This window comes from Tympanuchus pallidicinctus, unplaced genomic scaffold (genome assembly GCF_026119805.1).
Source record: "Tympanuchus pallidicinctus isolate F22 unplaced genomic scaffold, pur_lepc_1.0 scaffold5, whole genome shotgun sequence".
Classification (NCBI taxonomy): domain Eukaryota; kingdom Metazoa; phylum Chordata; class Aves; order Galliformes; family Phasianidae; genus Tympanuchus; species Tympanuchus pallidicinctus.
The window spans coordinates 65,150,618-65,175,060 of record NW_026294769.1 but is presented as its reverse complement, the minus strand read 5'-3'; the positions used below and the strand labels follow the sequence as shown (position 1 = coordinate 65,175,060).

Genomic DNA, 24,443 nt, shown 5'->3' with positions numbered 1-24,443 from the left:
TCCATTAAACAAAGTACACACACCCATGTTTGCAGGCCCCAAGCCACTGTGTGTCTATAGAGAATTTTAACCTCAGTGTTTTCTAGAGGTGGGGAAGCAGCATCGAGCATTTCCTCGTGTCTTCTCTAAAGATTCAGCCGCCATTTGGGGTGGGCTAGCACAGAGCAGGAGTTGGACTCTATCCTTATGGGTCCCTTCCAACCTGGGGCACGCTATCATTCCATCATTTCCTGCCCAGGTAGGCCGAGGTGGGCAGCCCACTTGGCATTTTTCACCTGAAGCAACGTAACTTAGTGCAATTGCACCGCGTAACAGCAGGAAGGCATTCCTTCCTGCAGCGCTCGAGGCACCCGTGCACACGGGGCGCATCCTGCCGGCAGCGGGACGCGAACCCGCGGCAGCATCGGTGCAGGTCGGGCCGAGCCGCTGACGCAGCGGGGCGGGGTCGGGCTGCGGAGCGGCAGCGGCGGGAGGAGGAGGAGGAGAAGGAGGAGGAGGGCTCGGGCGGATCCGCCGCCGGAGAGCGGCTGGCGTTGTGCAGCGGGCGGGCAGCGGATCGGGGCTGCAGCCTTCTCCCTGTTTGGCGCTGCGCTGCGAGCTCTCGGGCGCAGCACGCGGTCCCGTCTCTTCCTGTAGATAACCGAATCGGTCGTTTTTATCGTTCCGCGCGCCTCCTCCAGCGCCCGCCGATCCCACAGCGATGGGCTGCGGTGCTGCCCGGGGGCGGGTGGGCAGCGCGGCGCGGAGCCGCACGGAGCTCCGCAGCGGAGCCGCGCGCTGCGCGTAGCGCCTTCCGCGCCCCTTCCTTTTTTTTTTTTTATTTTTTTCCTCCCCTTATTTTTACATTTTTAGAGGTAATCGTTTTGAGGCGGAGACGAGCTGAGGGTGGTTTTTGCCCGTCTGTCCCCGTGTCTGGGTGTTCCGGTGAGGTGGGAGCGGGGGTCTCGTTTCTCCGTAGCCGAGCAGCGGAGCCGCAGCAGCGTGCGCGTCCTCCTCCCGTCTGCGGGGCGAGGAAAATGGAGGCGGTGATCGAGAAGGAATGCAGCGCGCTTGGAGGGCTCTTCCAGACCATCATCAGCGACATGAAGGTAAGGGCCGGGGCGGCCAGGTGAGCTCGCGGCACTGCCCGGGGAAGCGCACGGCAGGGGGGAGCTGCACGGGGCTCGGGCGGCCCCGGGACGCGGCTCCCTCCTTGCCTGCCTCCCTCCATCCCGCGTCACGCTGTTATCTTGCAGCAGGGGCAGCGTTTTCCGAACCTGTCATTTTTTTTTTTTTTTTCCTTATATGTGTTTTTCTCTTTCCCTCCTTTTCGTTATTATTTTTTTTTGGTGCTGCTGGCACCCAGAATGAAGGCAGCGAGGCGGGTGCCAGCCCTGGGTGGGGCTGGGAGGGCACGGAGGGATTCCCGATGAGCGCAGTTGTAAGGGAACCTCAGCTTGGAGATGCTCCGAAGTTGGCTGTGGCTCCGTTGCCTCTCGGTGTGCTCTGTGTGTGGTGTTATTTTCTAGAATCGGAGCATGGCTTGTGCTGGAGGGGGCCAACTCCCCGTGTATGCACATGGAGGGGCTGATCGTTGCTTTCTGTGTGTGTGTGTGCAATGCGCTGAATTCCCCGTTCTCTCCCAGCCATATGCACAGACCTTGCCCCCAAAGGGTCCCTTGGAGAACAGCTCCGAATCCACCCCTGGCATTTGTGCAGGCTTCCCTTCTGCCTCCCGCCCTTTGCTGGTGGAAATGAACAGTTGGAAGGAGACCCACGCTGTGCCGTCGTGCCTCCCGCCAGCCCCATACTGCAGAATATTGCAGCGTTCCCCCAGACAAGGGCAGGCTGTTTGCCTGCAGGCCCGTCTGCAAAGGATGCAAGATCTGCAGAACCAGAGAGATAGGTGCCCCTATGGGTGCTTGAATGGGTGCAGGGCATCCTTACCCCAAAGCTAGACAAGGGCTGCTCCTGGACAGAGCCTTGGCATGGGTGAATGGCTTCCAGTATATTTGAAGGGAGGAGAAGCTGCTTGCATTTTTTTGGCAGGGGTTCAGGTGCACTTTCCTCAGAACAGATCCTGGGAGATGTTTAATTAAAGTGTGGCTCGTAGAGAGCTGGCGGATTGCGGGGAGGAGGAGGAGACCTGCGTGCGTCTGACAGACAATGCAGCAGTCCTGCTGCCGTGCTGCTGTGCTGCCCGTGGCCCCGGTGCTTCTTCATAGCAGCTCCACTTAACGTGAATCCGCAAACCCCACCCTGGATGGGGAACAGTCACAAATCCTGGGATCGGGTGGAGTGGGCTTTGCAGGGAACGTGTGGGAGCCTTCTGCTCTGACCTCCAGCCTGAGGCGCGGTGACAGTGTTTGTTCCCTACTTTCCACGAGCAACGCACTTTGATTTTTCATGCTCTTAAGCAAATACACGTTGGCTGTGTCGATTTATTTTTTGTGTGCACTGTTACTTGCATGGGAATGAAAGCTGTTTCTCAGAAACATGTTGACATGAGCGTATGGAGATGTGCACAGGTGTGAATTTTTATTTTAATCCACCATAGCAGCGGAACCTGTTTGGTGAACTGGGAATTACTGGGGAGGGAGGTTTGGGAAAAATCACAGCGTGGTAGTTGGTGCAATTAAAGAATCTGTTCGTTGTTTAGCATGAGTCGAACAAACAGTTTGTACCTGTGCTTCAATTCAGTGAGATGCTGTAGGGCTCATTGTGAATTGTGTGCAAAGAATCGTGACACTTTCCTGGAGGGGGAAAAAAAAAAGCAGCTATTTTTGACAGCGAACCAGAATCTTGCAGCTAATCATACCTTCAGTAGTAAAGTGGAAATTAGCATTTTAAGTGCTGCTTCATGCAGTCGGGTCTGTGTGGGCAGGCTTCTGGCAGAACCTTGGAGATGTTGCGTGGGGGTCTGCCCACGCACTCCCAATGCACTATCTATGCCTATTTCTCATTATAGGCAGAGATCAAGGCCCCAAATGCCCTGCAGTGCTGAGAGTTTTGCTGCAGCGTCCGCCTTCTTTAACTAAATAATTTGCAGTTTCTTTTTATCGTGTGTATTGCTCTGCCTTCATCTTTGCTGTGAAGACAGCGGGGTTAATCAGCACCGTAGTGAGAGCGCTCTGAAGTTGTGCCAGTGGCTGCAGATAGGTGGTGCAGCCAAGGTGATGAGCACATGGTGCATATGGACTGACTTGTAATTTTTGTCTTTGTTCACACTGATAGCAAGCTAGCTCAGTGTACTTGGGGTTCATTCCGAGCTCTCCTTGATGTCAGCGAGGTTATGGAAACGGGAGGTGTAATCCTGAGTAACGTGATTACTTGTGTCCATTTGTCTCAGTGCTGTGTTAACTTTCAAAGTTAATGAGGCCTCTGCAGGCCAATGTGACTGATGTGTCACATTTTTTGATAGCGAGTTTATCTCCTGTTGGCTGAGTTATCTGCCTTTAATGTTTTCTCCAGAAACTCAATTTTTTTTCTCAGTTGTCTACCAAAAACAGTTTTGTGATTAATTCTCAACCAAACAAACTCCAGATTAATAATGAGGAAAGCTATGTCACTTTGAGAACATGAAGTTAAACATAACAAATAAACATAATGAATAAAATAAGTATAACAAATAATGTCAACATCTGACGCAGCATTTTAGTGCCTGTAGGATGGGTTAGAAGGGGCCTCGGAGCCCACCCAGCCTCAACCCCTGCCATGGGCTGGTTGTCTCCTCCAGCTCAGGGTGTCCAGGACCCATCCAGCCTGGTCCTGAGCAGGGATGGAACACCCTCAGCTCTCTGGGTGGCTGTGCCAGTGCCTCACCACTGTGAGTGAAGAATTTTGTCCTAATATCTAACCTAATGCATGGAACTTAGTGTTGTAATACAGGGAATCCATGTTTTCAGTGCAGAATGAGGGTCACGTTCGTTGGATAGTACGTAAGCATACGTGGTAATGGAACTGGTTGTAGAAGGTCTACAATGGGAATTGTGCTCAGCCATTGTGTTCGAGAACTCGGTTCTCACATTTCAAGGTCAGATGAAAGAATTCTAAAATAGGAAAATCCTGCCCATCCCATCGCTAAGCTTTTTGTCCATTGTCACAGCCTTGGTGTGTCCTATGATGCCTCACTGAGTATGTGGCACTTGGAATTTGTCGTGCTCTTATGTATGATCTCTTTCAAAGTGATGGAAGTTTATAAAACAAAAGATAAAGCATGCATGTCCCCTTAGAGGAATAGTTCTGTGCACAGCATTCAAGTGCTGTGCCATTTCTCTTTGAACGCAACATGCTTTCTGGGGCTCCCCGTGGGAAGAGAGCATTTGATCTGGATGGTTTGTAACTCATTTCTGGCAATTGAGAAATGAGATGCTGTAATGTGCAGTTAATTTCAATATTTCTTGTAGTGCAAAGCAAATCTCTGCAGATAATTTTTGGGAGGGCCTGTTGCATATAGGTTTCAAAAGATGTGGTCTTCTCGTGCAGAGAGCATTCTCTTTAAAATGCTACTTTCTGTTATGAGTCCTAATTTTATGTTTCTTTTAATCACAACGTTCTCTCTTAATAGAAAAAGGAGAACAAGAAAACACTGAAACCAGCAGTGTTTATAGCTTATTGCTTGATGCTGTTTCTTTCCTTTCATGTGTTCTTCATTTGTCATCTCTCTTTTGCCAGCAGGTGTTTTGGTAGGCAGGACTTCCAGCACCCAAAACCGTGGGGTAGGCATGGTGGGGAGGGCGGATGGAGGGTGGTTGGACTGATGCTGACTGTCCATGACTTCAGTTATACTGAGAGAGTGTACTGAATTCTGTGATTCTGGTGAGGCTCAGTCACCTCCCAGTATGTGGTGGGAGTGCAGCCGTGAGAAGCACTGTAAACTGTGAACAAAATAAAAAGGTTCCAGAGGAGGAGTAAAATTTTAGAACGTTGCAGATATTTTTTTTCAAGTGCGTGTGTCTTATTTGTGATTGTTTAACTGAAATCTGAATGAAAACAGCAGTTTGCTTTTGCTATTTTCATGCTGTAAAAGGAGTGACCCTTCCCCTTCCCCCCAGTGGAACTCTGGGGTGGGAAGGCAGCATCCCTTTGCCTTCAGCCACGCAAAGCTCCTGCCCTTGTTTTCCACCCGAGGAGAAAGAAGTGAGCATATGGGAATGAGAAATATTTATGTTTTTTTTTGTTTTTTTTTTTTTGTTTTTTTTGCAGCCTCTTATCTGCGATTAGGATGTGAGTGGTGAGAAGCAGCATTTTAATCTTGCTTTTTGTGGAAGATGGAGCCGGGGGTGGTCATGTTGAGGATTAAGAACCATTTGTTAAGTAGGCATGATTTGCTTGCGAGGGATGGATGGCCTTGTGCTGCTCACATCAATAATATAAACTGAGTCAAAAAAATATTTGCTGCAACAGATAGAAAGGCTGAGGCGGTGCCTGTGACAAGTGCAGCTGCGGGCCCTGTGCATCCATGTCAGTCTGAGGGCAGCCTGTGTGTATGGGCAGTCTGTAAAGCTGCTGCCATTGATGCAGAGTGATTTGACAGCGCTGCAGCTGTGCTGTATTTGAAGCCTGGTCTCTCTGCAGAGCTGAAGAATGTTCAGTTCAATGACTTTAAGGTCTAGTTTCAGTCCAGCTGCTGGGGATGGAAGCTGTTCTGAGGAGAACAGAAAAAGTGGAATGTGCCACGTGCAGGTGGGGCTGGGAGGGAACCCCTCTGTTGTGCCTTTGCCACATGTGCTTTGTGGCACTGGCACATCCCTGGCATGAAAATCTTTAGGGCAGCCTAATTCTATTCCAAACTCAGAAAATGGTCGTTTCTCTCTTTTCCCAAAAAGCATGACATGAGTTTTATTTCCCCTCTGTGCAGCTGCATATGCAGCTTTTTTTCCCCATTTTCTTGTTCTTAGAGGTTCCACCAGCACAGCACACTGTCCTGAGGCTGTCGATCTGATTTTTTTACCATTCACACTGATTTCCTACCCCACTGTCTTCCTCGCCTTTCTGAAGCAGCTGCAACATCATTCTGTAAACATCTCTATGGGGGAGGCAGCGGTGTGGAGGGCTGGCTGAGAGAATGCTGATGCAGGAGGGCACTGCTGCACAGCCACTTCAATGCTAGGGCTCAGACAGCATGGCATAGCTTGGAACATACCTGCAAAACATTTATTATTGCTAGGGACACATTCTTGGTCTGCATATGCCTCTGTGAATGCTAGCAATTCATACAGCTGCTGAATGTTCACTGCATAAATGTGTCCAATGCGAGCTTGTTCTGGGGCATACCAAGGGCAAGGATTTTTAATGCCTTTCAGAAGTAGTACTTTTGGACCTGCTACATGCCAAGGGCTGTGCGATAGAGGTTGCTGTGCTGGAAGCGTGGAAGGAAGGACTTGTGCGGTGCTGCATGAATCACAATTGGCTGAACAAATGTTGGAGGACAAGAAGTCTGTAATTACAGACTCAATGCTGGTTAATACCTAACCAAGGGTGGTAGTTGGGAGAGTTTGCTGCTTCCTTCCTCAGTTTTGTGCATGTTGTATTGTAAAAAAAAAAAGTACGCCACTACCTTCCTTTCATTTTTTTGTGACGTGTTTTTCAAGATATAGAAGTTGGTGCAGTTAGCAGTGTTTCTGCATACCTGTAATTAGCGTATTCTGCTTATTAGCTTCTGAGGTACATCTTTGAGTTTCATGGTCTATGCATGTGTAACCTTGAAGATGGGCAGAAAGTGCTCAGTGACAGAGAGCAGGGTAGGATCTGTAGCTGAAGATGTTGGTCTGCTTCAGAGCACACGAAGGTGGGTGGGTGCTAGGGGGCTTTTGTCTCTTCAAGTATTGGTTTTCCAGCTCCAAATGATGTCTGCCTTGGTGCTGTAAGGTGTTGAGTGCTGCCCCATTCACTGCTATCTCTGCTGACCTTTAAGGAAGATAATTGAGTTCTTCCTGCTGAGCTGTGAGGTAGCCTGACTGCTGAGATGTTTGCAAGGACAGGAGACAAAATGTCTGGTAGCCTTGTGGTTAGACCATGGCAGTTTGCATCTTCAAAGTGCTCTGGAAGCGTGTGACTTAGCTCCCAAAGAATGGCTTCCATTTTAGAGAGAGGCTGCAGGTTCCGTGACTACTGCTCCTTTCCCCTAGGACAACAAGAAATTGAGTGCATGTGGAGCACTGAGTTAATGAGGGGATGTTTTTATAAGCTCCTCGTGTGTAACACGTATTGCTGTGCACATCCACACCACACACCATTCATCTTCGTTGCTGCCGTTTCCCCTGTGATAACCCACTGTTTGCAGGCGGAACAGATGACTTCTACCGATGAATGATCAACTCTCAACACCAGTTGAGTTCTTCTGTAACTGAAATTAAGGGCTATCTGTTTCTTAGTGGAGAGGTATGACTGGGGCATCTTACCCACAGGGTGACAGAAATAGGGAGTGAAGAATCTGGCGATGTCTAGTGAACATGAGCTCTGTGTTTTTTGCAGTTCTAGTCAGTGAACATAGGTGTACAAACAGCATTTAAGAGATCACCTTGTATGTTTTTAAGAAGTACTCTTACAAACCTGTGAATGCTGGTTCTGTTGGTGTACACAACGCTAAAAACAAGCATGTACCTAGAGAAATCCAGTTTGTGGTATAAAAAGGTTCACTTAGTTCGGGTGCGTGTCAGTATCTGTTGCCAGAGTACTGATGTTTGTTGGGTCCTGGAGATTGTTTTGATTGCTGGTGTGATAGCAGTTGTGCTGAGATTGAGCAATGAGTGCTCAGAAATGAGGGTTTCTCCTGCTTCATGGGGGAGTTGCTATGAGGTGATGAAGCCCATCCATGATGGTGTTACCAGCACAGGGCTGTTGGCTCTGCTGTGAGACTGTCCTGTGTAGGCATTAACTTGAATGAATTAATGGCTCTTGATGTTTTAATTACCTCAGTTTTGATGCAGCTGAAATATTGTGGGTTTAGAAAATAGCTGCCCAGTATGCACAGTGGCCGCTTAATGATTCAGTGGATGAAAGGCAGTATTGATGAGTCTCTGAGGAGAGATCTGCTATTCAGGCTTGCAAACTTGCTTAGACCTGTAGGGAAGAGTGTGGAACTAAATGCTTCCTCTGGAAGACTACTTAATGTCTAGCTCTTTTAATGCAGCATGGGATAAAAGGTTCTCCTCTAGAAGCTGTGGCTGGTTGGTTGTTTTTTCCCTATTCTTGTGAATACTTCTGTGTTTAGAGAGGGAGAGACCATATGTTTATGTATGATATATTTTCTAACAGTGTGAGCATAGCTTTTTTATTTGCTAATTACCAATTCTAACTTGGATTTAAACTCTGATGTGTTTGCTTTGGAGCTGGGTGTCTTCGTCTTACAAATTGTGCAAGTGGGCTGCAGACGGCCTGGATTTGTTGTGGTCCTTATAGACATAGTGAGGAGGCACACAAGAGGCTAGCCAGGATGTGATGTTGTGGTTGGGGAGGATGAGTTTGGAGGACTCCTCATAGTGCTCCACACCAAAGTCAAACCATGGGCAATGGTGTCCTTTCAAATACGGGCTATTGGGGTGCAGGTTTTGTCATAATACAAACTAAAGTCTCTAGAGCTCCAGTAATAGTCATACCTGACTTGAGTTCCCTCTGTCTTTAAATGATGAGATCTACTCAGTGTCTCTGTTCTTGCTAAGTGGTTCCATGCTTCAGTGCTGAGAGAACTCGTAATTCTTCAGAAATTTCAGGTCGTTTGGGGAATGTAGAAATCACTGATGGCACTGAACCAGTGAGGCGCATGTCCTCTTCTGGAGTTTCTTGATTGTTTTTTTTGTGTTGACTTTATTGAGGTACAGCACCATGACCCTTATCCTAGAGTATCTTTTACTCAGTGTTCTGATGCTGTGTTTGACTAAAAACCAAACAGTTGTGAAAACATTGAATAAACGGCTCCATGATAGATAGAAGAAATCTTTAGTAGGCAGTTTTTTTAATACCATGTGAGATTTCTTCAATACTGTATTGTTGCATAATCTTCGGTGTTGTGGCATTGTAGAGATTGGCATATCCATCATACTGAGCACCCTGGAAAACTCATTTCCAGCCCCTGCCCATTCCCTGAACAAGGGGCAGAGATAATGGAAATGGAGACAAGACTTTTATTTTAATTGCCTCTGCTTTCAGTTCCTGGAGGGTAGTTACAGGTTAAATGACATTGTAATCTGATCTTTGACATGCTTTTACTTTCACTTGCATGTGCTATAACCTCTCAGACACCACGTTTGTACCTGTATCCTCCCTTCCTCCAGTCAGTAACGCACATGTTTGGCTTGCATTATGAAATCTGTGAAATTCATGCCATCTGCTGTTGCTGACATTCCATTCCTGGCCCAGCAAGCACTCTGCACACATCAAGAGCTCCCCTTGCTGCTAGAAGTTCCCCTATGCGTGGCAATGTCTTTAGCTTAGAAAGACAAAAGGGACTTCCTAGACATGCAGCCCCTTTTCTTGCATTATTGGAGCACTCTGTTTTCCTCTGCACGAGTTTGTCGCTCTTTCGTAAAGAGTTCCTGTGAATAGAAGCTCCACGCCCTTCCAGAGTTGCCCGTTTCACTGGAGGTTGGAGGAACTGACCAACCAAGAGCATCTCTGCTGCAAGTACGACTGGTTCGTTTTGGCCTTCCCCACTGGAAAACAGCCAGTGGACATCATCAGGCAGTGGGCTGCTCTTGAAATCAGTACTGGGGCTTTGCTGGCTCAGTTCTGGTTTTGAATGTGTATCTGGTTTTGAGGTGTATCTGAAATGAGATAAATGAAAGAAAAGTACTTTTGGTATGGGTGTGTGCACCACTGCATCGTTCTTTACGGTTACTTGTAAAGAACGAAATCATTCTCACCAGCAAAATTCAGGTTTCACTTTGTTGGAAGATTGAGACTGTTTTGGTGAATGGTTGGAAAACAGACGTAGTTTAAAAAGCTTCATAAGCTTCTTGAATTGCTTATTTTTTGACCTAAAAAGAGGAAAAGCCTGCAAGAAGAAATTTTTTGGATAGGGAAGAGTCATTAGAAACTTAATGTAAGGTGATGTTAAGTCTCATCTCACCTGTGTCTTGCAAGTCATTTGGTAGCTTATTAAGGGACTGTGCAGTCTTTTCTGTCTGGCTGAATGTGTGAGCTGTGCAAAGAAATGTGGTAGCACTGGGTAGTGCTCTGTAACCTTTGCACTTGTGCCTGGCCAAGCTGCTTCTTCCATGGATGACTATTAATTCTTTAAGAAGAGAGGAAAAACTTATAGTGCCAGATGTTAGCTGAATGGGGAAGCTGATTGTCAGCCACTGCATCTTTCTACATGCTGAGACATATGTGGCTGGAAACCTTTTTTCAGATTGTCATTGTTTTCCTGCACCTTTCCTCTCTAGTTTTTCCTGTTTTTCGTGTTGAAGGATCCCTGGAAAAATGACAGGTTCTGTGTGCAAACCATGCTTAATTATGCAGGCCACTTTTTTAATGTAATATCTGTGACTGCATGCTATCTAGCACAGTAAAGTTTCTCTGCTACTTGAAGGTAGTGTAGTGAATTACACAGACATGAAACATTTGTAGTAATCCTTGTAATTCTGATATCTGATAAAACCATATAATAAATCCCTCGCTCTAGGCATCGTTTCTTTGGAGGTTGGGAGGTCTGGTGCAACAGCAAAGTTACAGATTTTGTTCCATAGGTAGACATGTGGCATTTGGATGTGTTACTGGGGTGTGAAGCTGGGTAACAGCATTGTGTGTTTGGGACTCAGCCTCTCAGCAGGTTGTGGCTGAATGATTATACTGAGGTGGAGAAGGCCTAACTCCTGTAGCTTGAGCAGTGCTTTTTTGTCCTCCTTATTGAAGTCTGCAGAGAGTCATTCTGTACTCTTCTGGAAGGCACACAGCTCTTGCTTTGATAACCTGTGAGATGAAACCAGGGCATTTGCCGGCAGTTCCCTTTCTCTCCTACCTTTTTAGCTGGAACAACCAAAATTAGATTCTCAATTTGCCATACTGTAGAACAGCTCTGTCTCTCTCCCCGCACCCTGAAAGTTGAGATGAGTTGTTGCTGTGAACAAGATACCGAACTGTTTCTGTTGCCTTTGTAGTCAGCATCCCAGCAAGAGCTGATAATACGGTTGAAAAGCCTTTCTGATAAATGAAAGCTGTTAAAAGAACACAGTCAAGGGCTTTTTGAAAGACGAGGTGCATCTTGTCTTTGGGATCTGGAGTGCCTGGAAATAAATTATTAAAGGAAATGTCTTTTCACCTCGTGGAGAAAAGGAGAAGCATTGTAACTTGCTGGCAAAAGGTGTGACAGAATGGATTTTTACTGTCAAGACTGCTGATAATCAAGTTGTAATCTTAAAAAAAAACAATCTGGATTCTTGTACTTGTCATTAGATGCAATCGATAACAATTGCAGAAAAGCTGGATCCCATGCTGCAAGCTGTATAAAAAAATCCTTGATCTTCTCCTCTGGAATTCTCCTATTGGAGGACTGCTGGCTTGAAAGGAAGGGAAAAACTGTAGTAAAGGTCTTGTAGAAATGTGTTTGTCTAAGGTGGCTGTGCTGGGGGTTCCCTGCTCCCCTCAAAAAACACAAGCTTCTTCATCTGTCCGGGATATAAGTGCACCTCAGTAGGACGTGATAAAATGTTCTGGGTTGGGAGGGGCCTTTACAGATCCTCTATGCCCTTCCGTGGTGTGGAGTAATGGACCCTGGCCAGCTACTGGATGCTCACCCACTCCTGCTCCTCCTCAACAGAAGGGGGGAAATGCTCATGAGTTGAGATAAAGATGAGGAAAGCACTTCTGAATTCTGTCAGGCAATACGTGTTCAACTGGGAAGATTAAATCTGTCACCAACTAAAATAGGTTTGAATGGTGAGAAAGAACGGGGAAAAATTCAAACACCTTCTGCCCACTTACCCTCCACAACCCCTTCAGGAACACCCGTGGCTGCAGCTCCTTCAGGAAATGCCCTGCTGCTGTGGCCTGGCCCTCCCCATGCTGTAAGATGGAGATGGGCTCTGCAGCACCTGGGAACCCTCTGCTGCTTTTCTATTGCCTGGAGCCTCCTCCTTGCCCTGTGCCAGCTGTGCCCTTGCTGAAATCTGTTTTCCCTGAGGTGCTACAAGCCTAGCTGCTGGGCTCAGTGCAGTGAGGCTGTTGGAGCCCGGAATGTCGGGGTGTTGCAGGTGCTTTCCACCTTAGCCTGGAACCTCTCAATACTAGTTGTGCACATCCCTAAGGGAAAGCTATTCCACGTCCCTAATTGGGAACTAGCAAAGTAGGTGACAGGCGTGGGGCACCATCTTACTTGTCAGCCTGGAGGCAGAAGGGCAGTGCCCTGTCTGGTGGAGATCAGCTGGAGCGTGGCTGGACCCTGGCATCAGGTGACTAATCACTTGTAAACCGACTCATTAAGCAATAAGATGCGATAATGGGATGTTATGGCTTACCAGTGGCAGCCTCAAGCTGAAGCTAAGGTGTGTGCAGGGGCTTGGGGGGCTTTCATGCCTTGGACAAAAGCATTACGGTGCAGGAATGTTGGATCTGAGACAGCTGAAGAAGAAAAAACAATTAGGCATAAGTGCTTTTGAGGGGAGATAGGCCCTGAATCAAGCCATTAATGGTTTTCAAGATCATTTAAACGAACCTGGATTGTAACAGATTTCTATTTTAACCTGTGAGGAGCTAAAACGAGGATTTGTGACCCAGATGCTTACAGCTCTTCTGACGAGTTTCTCTGAGGAGGGCTATGAGGAAAGGCATCCCGCTGCTCTTACGGGTACTGCCAGCACCTGAGCCTGATGTTAAAGGGGGAAAATTGATTTCCTTTATTGACCATTTGAAATCGGAAATTGTAGGAGGAGCTTAGGGAAACACAGCATTTAAAAGTACTGTTTTAATACTCTTCCAGAATTGGCTTTACAGTAAAAAAGAACTTAATAGACAGTGAATTCTTCCTATTGCTTCTTGGTGTTTAAATTGAGAAAGTAATGCGTGTTGAATTGAGGATTAAGTTTCATGGCTATTTGGTATGTGGTTTCTGCTGCTACTGTATTTCTCCTGATGGGCACTTTGATGACAGCAAGAGCTGTAATTCCAAACGAGGATGGAACGGAGGAAGCACATGGAGAGATTGTGGAGAAGGAGCTGCTCTTAGGGTACCAGAGCCTGCATGTGCTTCAAAAAATTACTGAACTACTGTGTTGTTGGTTTGGCCCAGCAAGCATTGCTCCCCAGGTGCTGGAGGTGGGGTAAAACCCCCCATATTAGAACTGGCAAAGTGGCAAGGTGTCATGTGCTATGGCCTTAGCTGGGATCAGAAGGGTTTGGGTTCAGTGTGGGTGTGGTGGTGGAGGTGCTTTCTGAGCAGGACAATAGGATTTGTGTGCAGTGTTTGAGTTACACGTTACTGAGAGATGAATGTGCTGATTCAGCTGCAGAAGGGAAAAGCAAATAACAAATTCTGTTGGAGCACAAACAAAATGCACTGCTGTTTTCTTCTGCCCAAAATAAGGCAAGGTGCTCTTGCACCAGTGTAGGAGTGCCTAGGTGAAGAGATTACATTGCAATAACATACATAATGTATATTTTTAACCAAACCAATTTAGCAACTGATGTAAGTGGGTTGTTAAAGCTTAATTAAGTAGTTGTGATTTAGAGAAAAAATCACTTTTAGAGACAAAGAATAAATACCTATGGAAATGCTTAGTGAATGTTCTGGCATTGCTTTCTTTGTGGCCAGCCTGAAAAAAAAGAAAAAAAAAAAAAAAGGAAATAAAGGTGTTTTCTTCCTGAGCTGTGTTTTGATAGGACTGTTTTAAGCTTCCCCACAGCGTCAGGTTGGTGTCAATCTCCTGCCTGCCATTAGGCACAGTTAGCAGGATAATACATCATCGAGATGGAAACATAATCAGGCTGCTTTGGTATCCTCTGTTTGTCAGCTTGCGTTTTACTCAAGAATCCAGTAAAGCCCTGGGCCCTGCTGCTAATTGTCAGGGCTTTCAAGGCTCCTGGTGTCCCCATGCATAATGCATATATGGCATGCGGGCAAGCTCCAAAATGCAGCTACTGCAGAGAGAGATGGCGTTCAGTGCAGAGGATTTCAGCAAAACTAATAGGTTTAAGGAAATCGATTTTTTTTTTTCCCCTCAAATAAGTGGGTTTCATTTTTAAATGCCTGGCAATTTTTGCACAGCACAAAGCTTTTATTCTAGTTTTTCCCACCCTGATAATGGGTGTCTTCTTTCTTGCTTTCTCCCTTTCCCACTGGCTCTGTCGTGTGTAGGTATAATGAGGTTTTATGACCACCTGGTGTACATTGCTCACAGGAAAAAAAAATGCACACACAAAAAAAAAAAACACCAAAAAAGAAAGCAAACACAGTGCTTAGTGAAGAATATTGAGAGTAGCAGCTTAGTACCTGAGACACTTATGGGAGGGTCTGTTGTGGCGCTGCCAAGCCCCTCTGCTGGCTGAGCTTCGCTGTGCAGTGTCTGTATGGGAGATGCATGCACCACATCTATGCAAAGGCATCTCATTTTTAAAATATAATCAGTAGAGAATGTTAAATTGTGACTGATGAACAAAGGCCATTGTTCATGGGAAGACTTTGGTTTTAACCCTTAGTTTAATTCTAGTTGTTTTGGCAGTGGTATGTGAATATCTGGGAGCTGTCCAGGGTGCACTGAGGAGCTTGAACTGGGTTGGCTGCTTTTGGGAAGGGATTGTCTTTGCCCCAAAGATGAGATGTGGCCTTCTGTGGTAGAGCAAGAAAAAGCTTGGATTGAGTTTATTACAAGCAATGGCGCTTACTTGCAGTCTCTTCCAGTCAGAGCTGTGGTAATGTTGACCTTGAGAAGCTGCCTTACCTGGGCTTTATTGCATTGGTGCTCTGCTTACATCTTTAGTAAAGGAAACATGGATTTTTATTTTTATTTTTTTTCTCACTAGACACCAATCCAGGGGACGTTTTGAGGTTTCTTTCTGCCACTGGTTTTGCTTTTAACAGAAAATTTGCACTTCTTCTGCAGGGAGCAAATTAACATTAGTTTGGTCTAAAAAAGATACCATACCATAACCATTACCATAAAAATCAGCACTTCTTTTTTTAACTTGTAACAACACTTGGTGTTGCAGATCTTAATGTGGACTCCTACCATACTTTAAAAAAATAGGAGAGAAGCTCACAGGAAACTCCAAGAGGAATTAAACTTAAAAACTTTGCATATAGTTGCTCAATGGTGTGCTGCTTTACCAGCATCGGGGGAGAAGGCAGCTCTGAGGTCATTGGGGCCATTTCGTAGGAAATGCTGCAGCTGTTGAGAATGATTTCGGGCCACTCTGTGTTTTGTGTTACTTTGAGCCAGTTTAAGGCGGTCTCTTGGGCAACTTAGACCTTAATTAAAAGATAAAATAGTTTGCAATAAGAGAGCGGGAAACTGGGAATTGTGCAGGGAGTCCATACGTAGAAAAATGCAACTGGAATTCTGTTCTTAGTTTTGGGAGTACGTGTTGTTGCAGTGTCCTAGCACCCCACTTCTCATAGATTTGTCTTCACTGTTTTCATATAAAGTGAGGAGTTTCTTCAGTTGAAATCCCATTTCCTCCCCCAATGTTTCTGCTTGGCATGTCTATCAAGCCTCCTCCCAGGACCTGGTGTTTCATCTGAATTCACAGCCAGATGGAGTGCCATAGAATCATAGAATGGTTTGGGTTGGAAGGGACCTTTAAGATCATCTAGTTCCAACCCCCTGCTACAGGCAGGGATACCTCTCTCTAGACCAGGTTGCTCATAGCCCCATCCAGCCTGGCCTTGAGTGCTTCCAGGGAGGGGACGTCCACAGCTTCACTAGACAACCTGCTCCAGTGTCTCACCACCCTCACAGTAATATCCTGCTATCTAGTCTACAGCTACCCTCATCCAGTTTAAAAACATTTCCCCTTGTCATGTAGCTACATGCTATCTGTGAGAGACCACTTACTGGGAAAATATATTTTGTTGTTAGAGAATAAAGATTCAATAAAGTTATCGTTGCAGCTTCTACTTTCAGTTGAACTTGAAATCCGCAGTATCAAAAACATAACGTTCAAACTAAGTATTCATTATTGTATTTTCTTTTCTTTTTCCCTTTCTGCAGGGAAGTTACCCAGTGTGGGAAGATTTTATAAATAAAGCTGGGAAATTGCAGTCTCAGCTTCGGTAAGTCAAGATCTCCTACAATTACTTGTGTGTATGAATGTAAAGATTAAATACAGCTTCTGCCAGGGTAATTTTCTAAGCAAGTCACCATAAAATTGTACATATTTCCTAGTCAACATCCGTGTTTGTAATTGCCTCACACTAGTGCTGCTGTTGTGGTGTATTTAGGCAAATACATACCTATCACCAACAGTCCATAACAAATGTAAAAATAAATTTCATGGCTTCTGATGGGAAACTTGATAATGTATTGTTCAGTGAATGGGCTGATATGGAATTAGACTTATCTTGTCATTTTTATGTATGTAGAATTTGGAAGGTTTATATCAGAAGAAGGCTCAAAAAGTTGAGGAGTCTTAACAGCACTCTTCTTCTGCTTTAAAAGCCAAGGGAATTCCTGTGCTGGACCTTTCTGCAGTGGTTATTAAAACTTACTTTATTGCCATATACTTTGCGAGTAGCATTCAAGATTACTTTCTGCAGATTTGTGTTAATAAGTGCCATGTGTATCACACTCAGACCAATTCTGTTATCTCTAGAATTCATTCTCTTGTAAAGTCTACTTCTGCTAATACAAATCCAAACTCAGTTTCTTCTTAAGGCGCAATTTCTTCTACACTCCCCGAAGCATCAGTGTGTTTTCACAGCATCAGCAGAGGTCATAGATTTGGTTACTGGCAGTATATTTTATGGTTCTGCATTGTGAACCATTCCTCAAGAAGCTGCTGTTTAGACCCATTTGCCCTAAACGACTGGAAATTGCTGTTCTCCCTTGCTGTACCTAAAACATCACACTTATATGTGGTTTTTCCTTTTCTAGCAATTGCATCACATTAAGAGACTGTGAAAGAAGTAGGGGAAGTGGTAAAAGAGGAATGGATGACTTTTTTCTCTCTTTATACTCTTCAAACACAAAGCTTCTGGAAGGCATGAGAATTAGTCGTATTTCCCAGTCCCATTGTGGTGCATTCAGTGTAGTACTTCTCTAGCTGAGGAGCATGCAGGCAGGCAGCTTGAAAGCCTGTGTTTGAGGATTTGATGTTCGTTTCCAGCAAATGTCAGCGTTTGGTTCATTTCTCTGTGCTCTCATAGAGGAGAGCAGATGTCACCTGAGCTGAGCCAGCTCTGCCTGGATCTTGTTGGCGAAGAAATGGAACTTTGTTATTAGCAATATAATTAATAATTAACAAGACAGTACATGGGTAACAACATGATCTGTGAGTTTGGAGGACTAAGAACACAAACATTGCCGAGAAAAATCCCAGGAAAGGTTATCTTTTTCCACAGCTAAATATTAGTAGCTTAGTGGAGTGCTGTCCAGTTGGGGTTTTTTTGTGTGTGCCCTTTTATCTCTCGGGCACATGGCGAGTCCTTATGCATGTGGTTGGACCGCTCAAGCCTGTTATTTGAGATCAGATCTTTTGTGCTCTCAGTAGGCCATTCGCTATGCTGCCAGTTATGTCCTTGGTATTTTGAGCATATTTGGAGCGAGGCTTGCATAAAATCTGCCCTAATTATGGAGTTCTCTGGCCTTTTTGACTGTGGATCAGCTTTCCTGCTGTTCTCCTATGGGGTTTTTATTTTTTTGTTTGTGGTTTTTTTTGGGGGGGGGGGTGAGTTCTTTTATTTATTTTTATTTTTATTTTTATTTTTATTATTTGAAGGTACAGAACAGTTTTGTTTAAATTGGATCAACCAGAATGTAAATGATCACAAATGTGAAAGCAGTCTGAGGCAGAGCAAAATCACCTGGAAATCTGTAACTGGCATTCGCTGTTGCCGTCCACTTGAGCAGGAGTAGGTCTGTGTGTGTTTTTCACACTCAGAGGGAGCTGGGGTGAGCTGAGAGGTCCCATCCCTCTCAGGAAAGGGTCCAGCACCCTGCTCACTCTTCCCGGAGCACTGCATCAGAAAATCTTCCTTTTCAAAGGGGAGAATTCCTTCCCCTCCCACCACTGCTTTTCCTTTTACCCAAGAAATCCAAACCTGCATGGTTTCTAGGAGGTTATTATTTTCTGTTTCAAGAAATGCTCATACTCAATTGAAAAATTCAGGAGAGTGTCTGGCCAGGATCCTGGATAAAAACAAGGTCCTGAATACTTATTCTCAAAATACACATGTACCCTAGAAATAGCAGTGGCTGTAATTTGTACACTAATGGGTTCATTATAATGCATGTTAGATTTGTTTTTCATGTTTGACTGCTTAATATTAGTTCATCAGAGGAAATCAGCTTGAAGGGGGATGGCTGTGCTCTTTTGAAACAGCACCTGTCCTGCACAATTCACAGCACAGAATTAGCCTGACTGCCTCCAAGTCCATAGTGCTGACACAAAGCAAGGAAGTGATTAAGAAAGGAGCAAGGGAAAAGGCTAAAATCACATATAAAAGAGAATATTTTTGTGGCCTCTGCAAGTTCTCAGTGACGTTCTTTATAAGCCTAAGTGTTTTTGGCAATAATTAAATAGGCAGCAATGAGACAGTGCTAATGTTTTGTTATCTGTATGCATTTCAGGACTACAGTAGTAGCAGCTGCTGCCTTTTTGGACGCCTTTCAGAAAGTGGCTGACATGGCTACTAATACACGTGGTAAGCAGATGTGTCAATATTGAGTTTAACAGAATGCTGCGTGGTTTATACCATTTGTTGTAATAGAAGAGTCTAACTTATTACATGGACAAGCAGATCTGTGAGACATCTGTTGTTCGGTCTTGCACTTTGAAAACGCGACGTGAAAAAGGAAGTTGCCATTTCTTTACCGAAAAAAAAAAGAGCTGGAAACCTGTAATTTAAATGTGTCATCAATCATGTGAACGCTGCTAATTACCATTTGAATTATATGTTGATGAATAATATTTTAGAAAGCAAGATTTACTGAAATCTGTATTCACTGATGCTTCTGTACCTTAAGTAAAAATAAAAGCTGTGAGACTTGGTATTCATCTGCTATAGCTGAATGTAGGGTTGCTGATGCTAGAGCTGAACAGCTGATGCTGTGGCCTTTGAGGTCTGTGTATAACAATGATGGTAGCTTGTACTTGGATTTTAAGGCAAGTCTTCCCTTGTCCTTCTTGACATCTGACATTACTGACCAAAAGCAGAAGCCCTCCTTCACTGTGGGCTTCTCTGCTAACAGTGTAAGCCGTTGGTTACAAGGCAGGCCAAAACACTACAGCTGGCAATCTTTCCAGGCTGCTGAGTTGGAAGAAAACAAACTGCTTCTCTGTGATGTTGGATGCCCAGTGACCAAGGCAGCATGTGCAGATGTCCATGCAGGGGCAAGGCAGTCCCCATGGTCACTGTGTCCCAAGCTTTGTCACTGAAGAGCAGTTCTGAATTGGATTATTGCTGCGAAGTGAATGGCTTTTGGTCCTCTCTAACCTTAGAGGCTTGGTAATTTTTTTTTTTTTTTTTTTTTTTTTTTTTTTTAAGTCCTAGTATGTCCTTGGTGTTTGACTTGTATAGAAATAAAGCAGTATTGCTAATGTGAGGAGTTTGCATTTTTGTCAGCAGTGTGCAAGCTTAGCCAGACTTGCATTTCCCCCCTGCCATTTCTGGCTAAGAGGACCAGCAGCAGCTGCTAGAGCACATATCAAGCCACAGAGTGACAACAGGGAACAATGTTTTTTCCTTTTTAAAGCTAATATTTACATTCTGATTTGCAGTTCCTTCACTCTGTGCATGCTTTCTATAAATTGTGCATCATTACTCAAGTAAAATAATCAACTTTTCAGAAAGTGAAGTAAACTAAGGATGGAACCTAGGGCAGCCCTCAAGCTGGATTTCTAAAATGTCTTCGCTTTGAACTTGTTCTTTTCTATTTCTTTTCCCTCTGTCTCCCAAAAGGAAATCAAAGTTAGTTCTACCAAAATCCTTGAGACTTTGTGTTGTCTTCTGGCTGTGCTGACAGACTTACAGAACCTCATTCAGATACAGAACGAATGAAACTCTCCTATTCTCTGACAAAAATGGCTTGTGTGGATATTGAAGGGTATTTTGCACTTTCTGCTATGTTACTTGGACTGTGTCCAGCAAGCATCATGTCTTGTCTCTTATCTCTTAGAACACATCCTTCACAAAAGGAGCTCTGTGAATCCAGGCCTGCCAACTTTGTGTAGTTCCTCTGTTCTGTCTTTCTGTTCTCCTGACTGAAAGGATAGAAGGGAATTTTGTTTTTATTTTTGGAAAGTGATGTTCTGGGCAAAGAATCAAAATTCCAAGCTAGAGTTGGTTCTGATTTTTCTCCCAACTCAACTTTCACTCACGCCTGTTTGAGTATTTACACATAACTAGTCTATTGCCTTGGAGCATCTCTGAAATTTCATGCTGGTCCTGTAGAAAATACAACTCCTCCCCCTTGCCCCCCTCAGCTTGCTGGGGCAGGGAAAATATCTTGCATTGAACATGGTGATAAAACTCTCCATGGCTTACTAGAGCAAACTGTCATTAAAACATGTATGTTGCAGTTAGTATAAAAACACTTTCAGAAAGCAAAAGCAAAGAAACTTAGTGTTCTTCTTCTCTAATGCTCCCAGTTCCCTTTGATAAGTTTTCTATCTTAGAACAGTTCTTTGTTAAATTTTGCCTGTTGCTTCTCCAATTTGTAAAACATTATATTTTGTTTTCTGATTGAATGCATGGCTATGCACGAAGCCATTTGGAGAGTCCTCAGTTAAGAGGTTACCCAATGTCAGCAATGTTAATCTTCAACTTTTCTGCTCCTGTGCATAGGTGCATCCTCTTCTTAAATCCATCCATGGATGTTAAAGATAAACCATGAGGGCAGAGGAGAGGTGAGATGTCTGGCACACCCCATGACGAGGGTGCTGAGAGTTGGTGTATTTTGAATTCTCAGGACAGCTTGTCAAAGCATGGACTGATGCTTCTGTGGAGAATTTTGTACAAAAATGTGAAAATGTGAAAAAAAAATGTGAAAAAAATGCCTGTTCTGAGGGATTGGGTGGTGTTAGTGCTTTGTTGAGTGCCCAAAGTGTTGTAAAGCTAGGTTCTGCATTTTGCTTGTGTTTGCCTATGGTTTTATGGAAAGTTCAAGTTAAAGAGCTTGTTTCCACCAATTCCAATCCTTGTTCTGGCTGATACCTTTCTTTACCTCATGTAGCATAATTACTTTTCCCAAATGCTGGCTTTTCCATTTTTAGTGCACCTTTAGCTTGGAAAAGAGAAGGTCTCTGGGGAGACCTCATTGTGGCCCTTCAGTATTTGAAAGGAGTGTATAAACAGGAGAGAGAATGGCTGGTTACGAGGGTGGGTAGTGATAGGACAAGGGGGAATGGTTTTAAAATGAGACAGGCGAGGTTTAGGTTAGATATTAGGAGGAGATTTTTCACACACGGGATGGTGACAGAACAGGTTGCCTGGAATAGGTTCCTCAAGGAGGTTGTGGATGCCCATCCCTGGAGGCATTCATGGCCTGGCTGGATGTGGCTCTGGGCCACATCTGGCATGGTTAAACTAATAGTTGGATGAGCCAGCTCTACTTTCTGTATTTTCCTCACATTGTAGCTTTTGAGGTGGGAAAATGAAACTACATATGTTTCAATCTTGAGTTTTTGTAAGATCTAGATATTTTGCAGTCCAGACTGTGTCTGACATAGAGCCAGGTAGAGCTTGTTGGTTTGTAGTGGGATCTGATACTATTTTTCTCTGTAATTACTAGAGAGAATACTGTTAAGAAAGAAAACTGAACTGTGTTAGTAGTCCGTGAAAATTGGAAATGGTTTTAAATCCCAGACTTGGAAACTCACGGAAGTTAAATAAATGCTTTGGTCTACCTTTGAACATCAGTCAAGTTTGCTTTCAGTGTTGTGTTCAGTTCCTGTAATGATCTAAAGTCCGTTGTTGTTTTGTTTTTTTTTTTGTTACCTGGCGTGACAATATCCAAAATATTTTCTTTTTTTTGAAAGACAAAAAATATTTGTCTTTCAGTATCCAAAATTCTGAATGTTCTGTGTGCATCATTTCTCACCGAAGCATGAAAGATTTAAATCTGATTTCATTTAAGAGCTGTTTACCTGATACTTTGCATATTAAAAACTGTTTTGTGAAGCAAGAACTGCGCATCCCCAATGCCACATATAAACAAATTGTAACTTGGTTTTGAACAGTATTTAAAAGGAGGTGTGTAAACTGCTTTGCTTTATGTATGCTAGTATTTTTCTGCTTGTGCTGCGTTTGAATGTTCTTTGTGGATAAGTACTAGTATTCAGGAACTTGAAGTAGGTAAGAATAACTATCCTCCTTGTTATGACAGAAGTTGTGTGAAGACGTGCACGCTTCTTCAGTATCTACTTAATGCACCATCAGCGGCTTCCATGGAAAAAAACAATCTTGCCTATCTGCATCTTCACAGGTGTAAATTAAAATTTATGGAAAGATGATCTAAAAGCTTTGATTTACCCGGAAGCTTAAAATTGATCTTCAAAGGGAGATGGTTAATGAGGCAGCTGATATCCACTCTTGTGGGATTGTTATTTTTCATTCATTATAAAGGGCTTTACATATACATAGGTATGTTTGATAGAAGCAGATTAGTTAAAGCATTTTAAGATACATTTCAGTGTATCACATGGCTTTGTGTGGCCAGCTGGATTCCATGAATTGCAATGCTATTTGAAGTTGCCTCATTTCAACTTCACAAGTGCTACTAAAGGTATGCTTTCCTTGCCTTTGGTAACGTTGGCAATACTACCTATGAATAGGTAGGTACTATTTGTATTTTTCATCTCTTTCACTTTACCACTGGCGGAGAGGACTTCAGTGTTATACAGAGCTACTGGAAACAGGGGTAGGAAATTCTGATTGAGGGTACCTGGTGGGAAGGGTGTATTTGAGGTTGAGGAGGGAAGAACTTGGATGGCCAACCAGCTGTAAAGCTGGAAGTGGAAGTGGGCTGGAGCCTTCATGGTGATGGCAGTGACAGGGTAACACAAACATCAGAGCCCTTTTAGTGTTTCTCTTTTAGAGGAAAAGGATATTTTGGCCTAGATGAAGTTCTGCATTAGTCTGCCTTGCTTTTTTGAGGCCGCATTAAACTTTATCAGTGCTCAGAAATGTAAATATGCTTTAATGCTTTTACTCATAAAATTAAATATGATTAATATCTGTAAACATCTGCCTCGGGTAACTTGTAATGCAGTGAGCAGGTAGCTCTTGTACTGCAGTGAGCATTGACTGCCTTACATCTATAATAAAGCTGCTTAATATAGTGCCTTTGGTGCAGATTTGTATTCATGGGCAGATTCTGCACGTGTTGCTTCAAGTGTCGTGTGAACACACCTTTAGATAGTCCTTATTCTGGATGTTTCATTGTCATCTTGGCCAGGATAACTATATATTGAAGTGTTTTTCCATGGTGACAGGCTGCAAAAGTTGTTGCAGTGCTGGAATTAGCATCTGTATCTTCCAAATAGATGTTCTTAGGCTTTCTGAACTGACAGCTCACTCACTGCAAACAAGGCACAGTGTGACTCCCGGGATGTGTGCTTAGTGTCACGTATGGTTAGGCACCCTGTGGAAAGGTGGCTTGCTTAGTTCTTTATTTTCTTTGAGAAATTGAGCCTGGGCACAGGAGTAGAAAGCACTTACCATTGTCTACAGCAGTGGACTTAAAGTGCCTACAGCGTTTTGCAAATGTCTTTATATGCCCTTGGCATACTGGGGAGCTTGAGGGTGTTCTCTGCATAAATTGAGAGTAAAAAGAAAGCTGGGCATGAGGCAAGGGGTTCTCACTGATCAATTGTTTTGTTTTTCTTGACTCCTCTTTAACTTCAGACGCTCGTATCCCAATAATGAAAGCTTTCTTTGGGCGTCCTGTCAGTTAAGATAGGACTTGGTAATAAGCACTTATTCCTCCCATGGAGTCTTTGAAGCAAAATAATACAGTCCAGGCTTTTTCTTGCAGATTTTCAAATATAAAATGATCAGGAAGAAAATTATTGAAATGAACCATACAATCTTCTGTTGTGCTTTCAAGAAGATGATGCAGAACACAGGATCAATTCAGAATCTTCAGTAGATGATTTTGTAACTGGTTGCATGTTTACACATCGATTGCATTTTGAGAAATGAGACTTGAAAATGCTTTTATTTTTGAGTGTAAAAGCTACAAGACATACATATATGTAACACTGCAGTCAAAATGGGTTGAAAACAAGAACACTGCTTATTAACATGCAAATTAACAGTTTATTAATGAATCTATTTTTTTATTTAGAGGGCTGCTGTGGAAGTAAAACATTAC

At 43.9% G+C, this 24,443-nt stretch overlaps 1 protein-coding gene across 17 annotated transcripts in view; it reads left to right on the top strand.

Moving 5' to 3' along the window:
• The first annotated feature begins 487 nt into the window (after positions 1–487).
• MTSS1 (MTSS I-BAR domain containing 1) overlaps positions 488–24,443 on the top strand; it is a 117,493-nt gene continuing 93,537 nt past the window's right edge. For 8 of the 17 annotated variants that reach the window (XM_052704827.1, XM_052704825.1, XM_052704822.1 and 5 more), the window contains exons 1-3: positions 490–1,088; positions 16,122–16,183; positions 18,699–18,772. In XM_052704827.1, coding sequence (XP_052560787.1) covers positions 1,017–1,088; positions 16,122–16,183; positions 18,699–18,772 — 208 coding nt within the window. In that variant the 5' untranslated portion in view covers positions 490–1,016. Of the gene's footprint in view, positions 1,089–16,121; positions 16,184–18,698; positions 18,773–24,443 lie in introns of all 17 variants that reach the window. The other 9 variants (XM_052704828.1, XM_052704823.1, XM_052704820.1 and 6 more) reach the window with 4 other exon arrangements.